This window comes from Apostichopus japonicus, chromosome 21 (assembly GCF_037975245.1).
Source record: "Apostichopus japonicus isolate 1M-3 chromosome 21, ASM3797524v1, whole genome shotgun sequence".
Classification (NCBI taxonomy): domain Eukaryota; kingdom Metazoa; phylum Echinodermata; class Holothuroidea; order Aspidochirotida; family Stichopodidae; genus Apostichopus; species Apostichopus japonicus.
Genome location: NC_092581.1, coordinates 17,257,605 through 17,270,897, shown reverse-complemented (window position 1 = coordinate 17,270,897; position 13,293 = coordinate 17,257,605). Strand labels below are relative to the sequence as shown.

Genomic DNA, 13,293 nt, shown 5'->3' with positions numbered 1-13,293 from the left:
GTTACTGACATTTGCCACTTTCAAAGATATTTTTCAAATGGTGCTGCCCGTGGCAAATGGTGTTAAATTGACTGTTAAGAGACAACAAACCCCTTGGAAAAATTGTAGGGAGTATAATAATGCTATTCTCTCCCCCTACCCCCCCCCCACATCCACCATACCTCTATCCCAAGTGTTTATCTCTAGACCCATATGCAAACAATGTGACGTTATTCATTAAACGAAATCAACAGGATGTTAGAAAACAAACAAAAATAGGACAAGACAGTTTGTGTAGACCTTTATTTGATTTGATTTTTAACCCTCTTATAAGCAGGAAATTTCTGATACATCTCATAAAATTACCAAAGTAAAAAAGAAGAAAAGAAGAAATAGAAAAATATCTTTTAAGTAGAAAGCACTGAAAATTGAAAAAAATAAAATTTTCAAAACACCACAAAGTGTATCGATAGTTTTTGGCAAGGTTGGTCGGTTGGTTGGCAATATTGGCAGATGAAAGAAACAAAGGAAGAAAATTTTTCTCTGAGAGATTTCTTAACAGTGAATCCCTGAATATTATAACTTAAAAGAATAGTTCAGGTCAAAATTTCTCTTTGATATGTTAAAGAGGAACATAATTTAAGCATTGTGGTGAAATTTGCATTCAATTCCTATGTACCGTTTTTGAGATATTGACTGTTGAAGTTGCCAGTTTTCGTACCAAAAGTGAACTTGGAGCAAACAGGTGGGACGTCATTGTTGCAAACTGATAAATAATGTTTTGTTAACCTTTGAAATTTACATCTAATTTTATTCTCCACAATTGGATGCATCCATAGTGTGAATGTACCATAAGTATTGGTAGTTTATAAACTTCACATCCCCTTTAGACAAACAAGTAACACTATCCAATCCAAGGTCAAATCAATAGACTGAAAAGTAAAGAAAAAACAAAACATTATTTTTCAGTGTGCAACTATGACATCACACCTGTTTGCTTCAAGTTCACTTTCGGTAGAATATCAGATAACTTCAACTGTCAATATCTCAAATACGGTACATAGGAATTGAATGCTAATTTCACTAGAATGCTTAGATTATGTTCCTCTGTAAGATATCAAAAAGAAATTTTTACTTGGACTATTCTTTTAAGTGTCAGATTAAAACATATGACAGACATAATATAATATGTAATGTCAGCTTACAGCACCATTTTGCATACAAAACAGACGAAAAAATTGAAATTCAGCTTTGACCCTAACCGATGCAACCAATATGAAGATAGGAGGTAACAAAAGATACCATCTTTCGACTGGGTTATTACATGATGAGATAGGAAAGGTTACATTGTTTGAATAACGAAGAGTATTTCTACACATATCAGATGTGTCTGTATGTTATATATCTCGCAGATATCTTTTTAACACAATGATCTTTTGTCTTTTTCCTAAGTTTGAGGTGCTGTTTACTATTATTATTGTCAATATAAATGTTAGGTATTCTAACATTGATCTAGATATATTTTCAGAGTATCTTCCTGCTAATTTTGTACAATTAGCATAATTTCTGTGCACAATGAGGAGACAACATGGTCAGTATGGAAGGTGCTCTGAGGTCAGCATTTAATACTGTAACTTCTGTAAGTGATAATATTTGATCATGTGTTGTTCACATATTGTTATTTGGCAATGGCAGGAAACCTGTGCATTCAACCTGGCGTACATGTGTATGTACAATGTTGCGGTACGAAACATCGTGTCACAAGAAGGGGCTGTATAAACTATAAACAGCTCTGGACACCTGAAAAATAAACTTGAATTGCAGTACCTTATAAAGATAATTTATTACAACAAATTTACCCATCACATAATTGAAATGTTTAGTATGTAGATGTATGGTGTAATCATACATGAAAATTGTAACTGATAACCCCAACATTTCCAAACAGACAACGTTCTCCATTTACTTCAAACAACTTGTCTCCTGAGATCCCATTATGAAAACCACTAGGAACGTCCACGTCCAATAAACATTGCCACATACCATATCCCACTCCAGAGAATTTTAAATGTCGACTGTTGGTTTAAACTAACACTACAACTCATCTTTGCCTGAAATATGAGATGCATCTACGGTATCCTCTAAGTGCCATAAAGCCTCTTTCTCTCTAGTATTCGAGTGTGCATCCTGCCCAACAGTTTCAGCTTTCTTTTCCTCCATGAAGCTTTTGAGTTCCTTTAGCTGGTCCTGAGGGCAAACCAAACAGGGTGATTAAGATAATTCTGTGAATGGTCAGCTATATGCAATTTTTGGAGAGAACAGTTGTGAACATCAAGAGATGTCCTGTTGGAGATTATTTGTAGCCTTTGGCCGGCATGTTTAAGAGAAAGCAGTAACACAAAGCAATAGACCTGCAAGCCTATCTGTGTATAGTATTGTATGGGGAAGCACTTGTACATATAAATTGTGACTGGAAGTGTAGTTTGTGGAGGAGTAACCCCCCCCTCCCCCCCGTAACTGGTAAGGAATTACTAGGGAGTGCTATATAGTTATTAATATTCAATGTATACACAAGAGGTAACCAGCTCCCACCTTTAAGGTGTGCCTGTGGTTGCTTGTACAATTGAATGCATGTAGTGAGAGGACATGGTGATAACTACAAAACACAGAAACCCTCAAACCTGTTTTTCTTTGACGATTTGTTGGTCCAATAAATCCATCAATACATCTGTTTGTTTTTGAGCAAGATCATGTAGAGGAGAATCGCTCTGTAGAGAGAAAGAAAGATAGGTTTCTGCATAGTAGACTCAAAGTGGAGTTATTTCACCAGCTCCAGGATCCATTCACCATCACCGACAAATCAACACTATAGATAGACCATGTTCTGACACAACTGAGACCATCCACAAGTAAGTGAGGACTGCAAAGCATTGCTGGCCTAGACACACTTAAACAGTCATGATTAAGTCTCTCATTGAAGACAAAGTCAAATTACCGACAAGCGATATATGTAAGCGTTTACCATATAGGAATACCTCCCATGAATAGCTTATTAATGCTGTCACTTCCAACAGGCAATAATAGGTGATAAAACATTGCTTACCTCTGATTTAAAACCTAAGGCATCTCCATGTGTTAGAAAACCATCACCATCTTCATCTATGAGTTCGTACAGCTGCAAAACAAATAAGGGTACACATCTTTGACTGGAGTTGAATGAAGGCTTTATAGTACACATAACTTGCGTAGCACATATCAGCATTATTCAAGGACAACAAACAGTGAATGTGTAAGACCCATGGCCAGGCTTACTGTGGGGGAGGGGGGGGGCTGCTAGGTCCACTCGAGTATGAATGTGTTAAGCAGAATCAGTATTTTTCAACTTACTTTGTAAAGTTCCTCACGCACCTCTCTTGTATCATTCAGGTGGCTCCATTGAGAAACCTATCAGTAGTGAGAATCATAGAATGTAGATGGAATGACGAGAAAGTTCAATAATGAAGGTAAAACTGAAGAATCTTGGTAGATGCAGCACTCGTAACAAAGTAATACACATAACAGAGTATAACCATGTATTCAACAATACATAGAGTATAGTAATAGAGTATGGCCATGTATTCAACAGTACATAGAGTATATACAGTATGGCCATTTATTCAACAGTACATAGAGTACAGTAATAGAGTATGGTCATGTTTTCAACAGTACATTTAAAGTGGATGAGTATTCTTAGCACATAAACATTTAATTCCACTGAGAAAGTGAAAAACCAAAAATAAGAAAAATCAAAAAAAGATGTTGCCACACATCAGGTGTTCTCTCAATAGTTTAAAACCATAGCACAGCAATTAAGTTAATGGTGGCATCTAAATAGCTATTTGAGCCCCTACCTCCAAGGCAATATTGGCAAATTCTTCTTTAGTTAGTCTACTGTTCCCAGAATACTCCAGCAGAGTGATAAGATCTGATCTGCACATTAAAGAAAAGTAAGCAGTTAAAATCAATGTACCATATTAAGAACCGGTACATGCAAAGATGGGGAGGGGGTGTTGGTGGAGTGGGCAGTAGGGGTGTATACTAGGCCTACAATCTGTATTAGAGAATGATTACTCCTCTTAACTCTACAAGGAGGTTTAGTCTTCATAAAAACCTCATAATTATGAAACATTTTCTATGACAATATCTAAAAGTTACTGATACGATCGTCTTTGTAAACTATTTGACGAAGGTTTAATTTACATTGGGTCTCTTTCATCGGTAACTTGATGGACTTCTCTGTTGTTGTCACCATGATAAAGTCCTTGATGCTGGAAGTATACATCATTGAGGGTGGTACCCTTCTTCATGTATCCACATGCTTTCTTGGTGGGTACAATCCTTGTCTTGTGGTCCCACCAAACATTTACAGCAATGTTCCGGTCATATGAATTCACCTGATGTATCCTTTAAGGAAATAAAAATGTTAAAAGTAATTTGCCGACTACAGGAGAAATGATTATCAAGAGGTATGAATGGTCAAATGGTGACATATGGTCAATGACGTTGCTACCCACCCCTCACCCTCCCCACTTCCAATCATCCACCGCACACATCACAATAAGCTAGAGCCTGCACACCTCTGGTCAAACTGAATCACATGAGACATGGAGGAACATTATGTCAACTAATAACATTAATGCAATGTAACAAAGGCTCAGGGTGAAGTGATATGTGTGTGATTTGATTGGGACATACCTATAATAGGGAGCTGCAATACTCTAAACTATACTTTAATAACTAATAATATATCATACTAAACCTAGGATGTTTGCTACTTTAGGTCATTTATTGTCTATAAAGATAACCATGTTGAGACTTCTCACCATTTATAGGGCAAGAATATGCAGTCACCAGCAGATAAATTGGCAAAATGGAAGTCAACCTTAGCTAGAGATGGAAACTTCACAAAGTCGACTCGATCGACATCAACAGATACGGCTCCATCCTCTACCTGATCAAATAGTACCTGAGAGGAAGACAAAAATTATGATTGGCTGAAAATCATTACGTCATGAATCGTGTCTGGTCACATGTTAATCCATTAAAAAGATACGAACAATGTGTACATCCAGGTCCAGTTGAATTTATATCTCATGCAATGCATACTAAATCTGAAGGGCACACAGGTCAACACAACTTGTCAACTAGAGAGACCATACCATCAAATATTCAAAGATTACATAGTTACCAAGATAAAAAAAAGCAAAGCATTAAGTAAATATTGAAGAAACTTACTCTATTACTGATGGCTGCTTTACTTGCTAGCTGTCTCTGATAGCTGCTACTCATACCTGCTATCTTCTACTTACAGTTAATATTGGTAGCTACTAATAACTGCTGTAAATGATATCTATATAATAATAGCTGACACTGATAGCTATGATTTGATAGCTGTTGCTAGTTGCTATCTCTGATAGTTGCTTTAGTAGCTGTCTTTGATAGCTTTTAATAATAGTTGCTATAACAACAGCTTCTGATGGCTACTACTGATAGCTGAATTTGATAGCTGTTACTGGTCGCTTCCTCTGATACTTGCTTTAGTAGTTTTTCTATGATATATTTGTTTTAGCCTTTATGAAGACACTTACATCATTTTTGTATTTTGTATAATTCAGGAGAAGAAATTCCTTTCTGCCGCTGAAGACACAATTGATGTTGTTGACATTATCATTATGAAGCACAGACTTAGTACCTCCTCCACTGATCCAAAGAAGCTGAATTAAAAGTCAAAAGAAAGAGTGTTAGCTTGGTAATAACCTAAAATTTGTTGGAATTAAGCTTTCCCTTGCTATTCAAGTGTGATATGTTAATTCAATACAACCAGGATACTCAATTTTATTTTCTCATTTAAATTACTGGGAATCACAACTAATAGAAATAACAATTAATGATACTCACAGTGTTAACAAGGTTGTTTGTTATTTCAGAACACAGTAGAGGTGGTGGAAGCAAGACATCACGCCTGTGAATCAGAAGAAATTTTGATTTCATGAAGAATAATATGTTAGGCAGCTAAAAGCTCCTGATAATTACAGAAGTACTGCACAAAACAGATGCTGAAACTTCTGGAATTACAACACAATTTTCCAAAAGATTTTTTTTTTCAGTCAGGGAAATTTATGCTTGTTTGCAGGAAATTTGAAACACATACCATCTGTTTCGAATTGACAATACTGACCTTAAGAAGCTTGGGAGGGCAGTGACTAGATACTCGTTTCTACTTCTGTATCTGGTCAAAAATTCTTGGAATGGCATGGTCAGTTTAGGAAGGCTTCGCTTCTCCTTTCTGTTTATTTCTACAGCTACCAACGTCGACCTGGCATCTGGAAGACTCTTTAAATACAAATCACTCCATCTTGAGAATGCTGGATATGATTTAGCTCCACCTCTAAAGATGACCGGCACTCCAGAATATGCATAATTCATGAAGAATGCCTGGGGCGATGGAAAATGATCCAAGCTCTCTACTGGGAGCCGGTTAGCTTTTATGGCTAAAGCTTCAAGATGACCTGGCCATGAAGCTGGATCTTCATCTATTAAATCACTTGTACAAGCAGTGGACAGACAGAAATACAACACCATGGCTGCCTTGGCCATTCTTGGTCTGTTGGTATATAGCGACATCAAAATCTGGGGATTAGGAGGCAAAGAAAGAATGAGAATAAACCATACATTATTATTTTCATTTTGCCTTTTTGCCTAGCTGCCAAGTGAAATAAGGCATTGCACAAACTGTTAATCCAGTAGCTGATGGAATAATGAAAGAAGTGCATCATACTACTCACCAACTCCAAAGGACTAAGAACCAGACTAAGGCTATGTAATGTTCCCATTTCATGGCTGTAACATTGCTATGTACATCAAAGAAATATCCATAAGGGATGCCCTGTCTGCCGATTTTGTACGAATATGTGACTTGCAAGATCCCTGGTCGACTGAACATTTACATTAGCTCAAACTGTGCATAACATTAGGCCTTCGAACTGTAACGTATCCTACGCCAGTTACATTAGGTCAGGATTGAAAAATCATCTGGAGCATTCTTATGTTCATTCTTGTCTAACATATGGTACTGTCTATGGCAATAATCAATTTTGTTAGAATTGCGCTTGGCTTACGTGAGGTGTCATCTTCGTTCATTACTTGTGACGGATAAATGGTTAAAATCCAATCCCCGCTAAAATCGTGCATAAACAAATTGGCCCGAAATTCTCCTTCTCTCCTGGACCGTCGACCTTTGCTTATGCGAAACTGTCGTGTGGTAGCAATTCACTGCGTTTAGTTAGAACTAGTTGTGATCTAGCACGAAACGTGATCTCGTTCCTGGTCTCAAATTAGTTGTCTTGAACGCTCATTGAAAACAACGTGCTTGTTACTACATACAGCACAGCACGATTGTTTCCTGCGTGTAACTGTAAGGCTTTAGTCCACACTGGTATTCATCGAAACCTGAGCTTAACCTGACATTTGACCATGGATGGATTTGCACCGTCTGCGGGTAGTGGTGGTAATGTAGATAAAAGTCAAATTATGGATCAAGTCAAAACACAAATCGCATTAGCAAATGCTCAAGAACTTCTCCAGGTGAGCTTAAATTAGCAATAGCACTAGCTTAGGGCTAACAGTAACAGTTAGGCCTAGGCTAGGCTAGATTGACTTAGAGACATCATAACATAGTAACACTGCAGTAACAGTTGTGGAAGTGTTAGACCCCATAGTCATATTAGTTAGACAAGCATGCCAACTGTCACATTATGACTCAGCCATTCACGGCTTAGCCAATATTGTGTAGTCAAGACCTACAGGGTACATGGAAACAGTTACATTTAAATGCACAAATTTGGTGTACCCTAGCACTTTTGGAATTTTTTTGCAGAATACCAAGCAACTTACACACACAGGCCTCTTTGAAAACCTGTGTGTGATTCCAAGGTTCTGCTACTTAAAAAAATATGAATTATGTTGCAAAGTCTTTCACATTTGGTATGATAAGAATTTGTTTCTGTGGTGATCATAGGTGTTTGGGGTCAACACAGGTCAAAGTCTGCAAATTTGCACAACTTTAACATTTTTCAGTTGTTTGAGTGCAAGTAAAGCAATTATGATATATGTTGGGCAGGTTTTAAGGTTTACTCCTTTGACTATGATTCATTTTCATCTCTTACCATTAGAAAATGACAGATAAATGTTTAAGAAATGCATCTACAAACCAGGAACATCGCTAGCCTCTTCTGAACAGGTGAGACCTATCATATATACAGTCTTTCAGTGAATTCTGTTTTTCAAAACTTGTTGTTAACATAGCAAGATTAAATCACTCCAGGCACTATAGATGTAAATATTCTTTGCCTGGTATTGACCAACTTTTAGCTAGAAAGTTATCATGAAAGGTAGTATCAGGTACAGTAGGGTAACTTGTTACTCTACAGCACTCATGTCTGTCTTGCTTCTAATATTCTCAGTGTTCTTTTTTCAGTAACTTAGCAATGGTTGGACTGAGATATATCATGTGTAGTGCAAATGTCTTGAAATAAATCAAGAGGTGCTTAATAAAAATAAATAAAATAAAAATAGTATTCCCTCTTTTGTGGGTATGGAGATGCAAGGAGATGTAGATGTATCATTTGTTCAGAGCAGCATCATTAAACAATAAATATATTACTCTCTAATTGTGTCTGTTATGATGTACTTTCATGTAAGACAGGCATACAGCTGTCTAGTGTCTAGCCTACACAAAGGCCAAATACCTAGTATTGTTATTTGCATAGGTTCTTCATTGGTTAAGCCTTCCCATAATTCATTGTTAATCTTTTCTTTCTTTCTAATAATAATAATTAGTTAATGTTTTTGTGCTGCTGGATGGCCAGTCAATAAAGTAATGTCTTATTTGTTTATCTTTTGTTTGTAATGGGCCAGTCAATGAAGCAATGTCTTACATGTTTGTCTTGTGTTTGTAATGGGCCAGTCAATAAAGTTATGTCTTAGATGTTTGTCTAATGTTTCTAATGTAAGTCAATGACACATTTGTTATTACATTAAATCCAGGAACCATGATGGATACATTGACAAAAATCATGTAAGATGCAAGTAGTCTCTGTCTATCATGATATTTCCATGTTTCTTTTTCTCCATTTTGTACAGAAATGTGTAGAGATGTGTATGGATAGGTACATGGAAGCATGGAATGTTGTATCTAAAGCATACAATGCCAAATTACAATTGGAAAGGAACAGAATGACATAACAGATGAGATTATCTAACCAAGAACAATGAGAGATATTGACTCCTAGGAAGATGATGGTACAAGAGGGAGAGAGAGAGAGATTGCGAGTCGATAAATACCGATGAAGTCCTTGGCAGTGACCAGTCCACAGGCATCTTTCATACTGTGTGATCTACAACAATATTGAATAAAGGGTTGGCTAGTTAGCTGAAAATATTAACTGGTCAGGCAAGACTTATCATCAAATAATGGTCAAAATGTATCCACTATGTGCATGTCTGTGAACTCTATCCATTTTCTATAATGTGACATGAACACACAAGTAAATGTACTTTACTAGTGAAGAGATCTTACTGGAGAGTTAACCTTTCTGCACATGTCCTCAATTAACCTTTCTGCTAATGTCCTCAGGGTGGTTTGTATAGGATCTAACAAGACACTGTTACAGCCATGCAGATAAAAACAATTAGTAATTTGATATAACAAATCTATAATTTGTAATACCAAATTTAATTTCTTTGTTTTTAAGTTGTAAGAAAAATTACATAATTTGAAACAAGCTCTACAGTAGCTTTTATTTGTGTGTTACAAATAGAGTTTTATAAGAGCTCTAGATTAACTGTAATTTCTACAGATCTGGTTGGGTCAGGCACATTTCTCTATCTAAACTTCCTTACCTTTTAGATATTAACAGATATTGAAATGACACTCCCAACTTCTCTTGTCAACCCCCTCCCACCCTCCCCCCCGAGTACAACTGATATTAAATGTGGAGGAAGGAAGACACAGTGCTCATCTTGGTTTTATCAGAAGAAAGATAACTGATTTGAGGTAGACAAACTGGTTAAATTGCAAAGTAATGGTAGATGTAAGTTATGTATCATGAAGGTAGCAAATATATTCAAAGCAGATACAAATATAAAGTTTCTCTTGTGACTGTCTTCCATTGAAAGGGTAGGTTCTGAGTCTTGTAGTCAACCCAGATTGATAAATGATCATAAAATGTGGTTTCTTGTATTACAAAAAACATTCTTTCATGTTGCCTAGGTTTCTTGAAAGGAAAGAATAGTGAAACTCCTCATTATAGAGTTTTTATAGACAGTTATTATTTTACAGATTCTGTGATTGCATGTGTGAGTATTGGAATCCTTGGGAAGAAAAATAAAAGTTAGAAAAGTTACTGAGATTGTTGATAATTGGTTTAAAATGACATCTAAGAGGCCAGTGTGTTGAAATGTTGTTTTCATACAGTGGCTACAACTTACCAGCATATAGTCAAGGTTGAAGGGCTGTTCAGGGTTGGTGTTGCTTTTCCTCAGTGGCTACAAGCATGTGTTGGTTTGGTGTTGCTTTCATTTACAACTTCCTGACAAGGTATACCAGACACGAATGAAGTTTGCCAGTCAAAATTTTTTGGCAAAATACTAGTATTCAAACAATTTGGTGTGACCATATAGTCAAGGTTGAAGGGCTGTGCCGGGTTGGTGTTGCTTTTCTTCAGTGGCTTTAAGCATATATAGTCAAGGTTGAAGGGCTGTGCAGGTTTGGTGTGCTTTCCTCATTGCCTACAAGCCTATGTGTTGGTTGGTCTTGCTTTCATTTAGAACTTTCTGACAAAGGTATATAAGACACAACCTTTTTATTTTCAAAATTCTATTATTCACACAGTTTGACATGCTAAACGGGTGTGTGTTAAATTCTCATCTTTGGCTTGCTTTTAGCTTCTGAAATACTTCTATGCAAATGGAAGACTCAAATACTCACTGGTACTGACCTTTTTGTGATAAAAATATAAAGAAGTTGTAGTCTGTTGGCAGTCAATTTAATCAGTTCATTTAACACACGAATAATGAGATCCAGTACATGGTACTATAAAGAGTGAAGTCAAAGACGGGACAGCTAGCAAAACAAGAGACTAACATATGTTCACTTCACGTCAACTTTATTACTTGATCAGTTTTCATATTATTGTTGTTGTTGTTGTTTACAAATGGTATATATTTATTTAATAATCAGAGATTAGTTCTAGGAATTAATATGAAACTACTGATTCAGTATAGTAAATCAATATTATTCTTGTCAATTGTTGTGTTTAAAGCAGAGCTTCTACTACTGCCACCAATCTAGAACCTAGGTGAAATAATTATTAATGACAAATATTGTACAAAACTGCAAAAAATACCTAAATATAGTGTTGTACCTAAATGAAGATTTTTTTTTGTTTAACAACAGATTAAATTGGACGGAATCAACATTCCCACACACTTAATGACATATTAAATAAAATTTCTTGTTCACATGAAATAGAAGCACATCAAGGTCTTAAACTTTAACGGTTTTTGGTAATCAGCTCGTCACAGGTCATTTACAAACGCAAACAACATGTATGTATACAAAAAGAAGAATATTTTAGTTTCAGGTTGTTAAGACAAAAGAAAATGGACGGTTTGGCTTATATACAAGTTTCTTTAAATTGATAATTTAAACAATATTGAATAAATGTTGAATATCACAGCATAACTCAAGGTGTTTTGACTAGTGGCAACATATGTATGATTCAGTATAACATCAGTTAACTTAAAGGTCTGCTGTACAGATCCCAACTATAGCACGCTATCGTCGAAAAGTTTCTTGAGATTACGTAATCGACCTGCCTTGGTCGTAAAATGACCTCTTTTTACCAATTAGTCTGCAATGCCTGCCACATATTTGTTCTTATATGAGGAACTTTGTGTGAACGCTGTATGATTAACTACAGACATGTAGACATGAACGTACTTCCACAGTGTTTTCAAAAGGAGCCATATGGTGTTAAGAAGCTATGCAGGCTAATTGTGGAGCCGGAGGTCGATTTACAACCGTGGCAGTTCGATTATGTAATCACAAAATTTTTCCTAGCTATAGTGTGCTATGATTGGAGCCAATAAAAGCAGATCTTTAAAGACACACAATTGCATAGAAAAATTTCACTAAAACTATCTCACTACCACACACTCAATAATTTTCACCTAGGAAGCCTATTTTGCTATAGTGGATTTATACAGTGGCACTGGTAAGTAAAACTTGCCACAGAAATTAATTTACAAATGGAATCGTTTACTCACAAATCACTGCAGAACTCAAGGTGTTTAGTCTAGTGACAACAATACAACCACTTAAAATATATCAGAAATAATTTGAAGATTGAAAATAAGAAAACTTAATTCATTATTAATTTATTTATTCTTAACTTATTAATTATTAATATTTATTATTACTAATTCTTAATTATAATTAATAATTATATAATTATTAATTCAAAACTTAATTCATTATTTCATAGTTCCTTACATTCTCTTTGAGGATCTAGAAAATAGCCATGACTCTCCTCTAGGAAGTTACAAAACCGAAAACACAGAATAAACTTTAAAGCTTTGCTTCCACATTAACACAACAAGCAACAAGTAAAAGGGTACTTTTCCAAATGTTGTTTGAATATAGATATGGTGGACATGTTTATTTTGTGTCACACAAGAGAGCCACACCTCTCAGGATCCAGTGGTCTGGATGTTGTACAGTCTTCAACAGAAGAGGAAATATGTAGGTCAAGTCTGTACGACGAGGTTTCTTATAGACGGGACATTCGTAGAGACGGGGATCTTTGGTACCTGTGGCATTGATGGCGTAAACGTGGGCCACAGGAAGGGGTGTGAAGAGGATCTTTGGTGGTGGCTCCACAAGTCTGCAGTTTCTGCGATCCCAACCGGCACCGTCCAGAAACAAGCCATGTACATACACACCTGAAACAGCAGAACAGACAATACCTTTAAAATATGGGTTTGTTTCCAAATTGACACATTTAGGAAGCATACGTGGTGCTTTCAGTTTGTATTCAAAAGTTAACTGTGTAAGTTACATACCCTCTGTAGGAACCTGGTGATTTAACTTAGCGTGTAGGTTTCAGATACTCTGTAGGAACTTTGCCATTTAACTAAATGTGTAGGTTACATACCCTCTGTAGGAACCCATTCATTAAACTTAGTGTGTAGGTTTCAAATACTCTGTAGGAACAT

At 36.1% G+C, this 13,293-nt stretch overlaps 3 protein-coding genes across 5 annotated transcripts in view; 1 reads left to right on the top strand and 2 right to left on the bottom strand.

Moving 5' to 3' along the window:
* Positions 1 to 268: 268 nt before the first annotated feature.
* LOC139963046 (uncharacterized) lies at positions 269 to 7,292 on the bottom strand. 2 transcript variants are annotated; one of them, XM_071963509.1, is made up of 11 exons: positions 7,137 to 7,292; positions 6,197 to 6,648; positions 5,917 to 5,980; positions 5,607 to 5,732; positions 4,842 to 4,984; positions 4,219 to 4,422; positions 3,870 to 3,948; positions 3,367 to 3,423; positions 3,083 to 3,154; positions 2,661 to 2,747; positions 269 to 2,226 (listed from the first exon to the last, which is right to left on the bottom strand). In XM_071963509.1, the coding sequence occupies exons 1-11, from the start codon at positions 7,146 to 7,148 to the stop codon at positions 2,074 to 2,076; spliced, it is 1,449 nt and encodes a 482-aa protein (XP_071819610.1). In that variant the 5' UTR covers positions 7,149 to 7,292; the 3' UTR covers positions 269 to 2,073. The 2 variants fall into 2 exon arrangements, with proteins under 2 accessions (XP_071819610.1, XP_071819609.1); XM_071963508.1 differs by lacking the exon at positions 7,137 to 7,292 and adding an exon at positions 6,804 to 7,121.
* A 45-nt stretch (positions 7,293 to 7,337) lies between these two features.
* Positions 7,338 to 9,475, top strand: LOC139963047 (mitochondrial import inner membrane translocase subunit Tim13-B-like). The gene is given in 4 exon segments (XM_071963510.1): positions 7,338 to 7,602; positions 8,190 to 8,205; positions 8,208 to 8,257; positions 9,160 to 9,475. Coding segments are annotated over 4 exon segments (279 nt in total). The 5' UTR covers positions 7,338 to 7,491; the 3' UTR covers positions 9,262 to 9,475.
* Positions 9,476 to 11,435: 1,960 nt separating this feature from the next.
* The window catches only part of LOC139963043 (dynein axonemal heavy chain 5-like), a 63,589-nt gene continuing 61,731 nt past the window's right edge, over positions 11,436 to 13,293 (bottom strand). For both annotated transcript variants that reach the window (XM_071963503.1, XM_071963504.1), the window contains one exon: positions 11,436 to 13,020. In XM_071963503.1, coding sequence (XP_071819604.1) covers positions 12,737 to 13,020 — 284 coding nt within the window. In that variant the 3' untranslated portion in view covers positions 11,436 to 12,736. The remainder of the gene's footprint in view (positions 13,021 to 13,293) is intronic.

Bases quoted from the DNA above. Each gene is read 5' to 3' on its own strand.
- LOC139963046 (XM_071963508.1), bottom strand. From the start codon at position 6,851: ATGGGAACATTACATAGCCTTAGTCTGGTTCTTAGTCCTTTGGAGTTG. The intron at 6,649-6,803 runs GTGAGTAGTATG...CCTAATCCCCAG, and splicing joins TTCTTAGTCCTTTGGAGTTG to ATTTTGATGTCGCTATATAC. The intron at 3,155-3,366 runs GTAAGTTGAAAA...TTTGTTTTGCAG, and splicing joins TGCGTGAGGAACTTTACAAA to CTGTACGAACTCATAGATGA.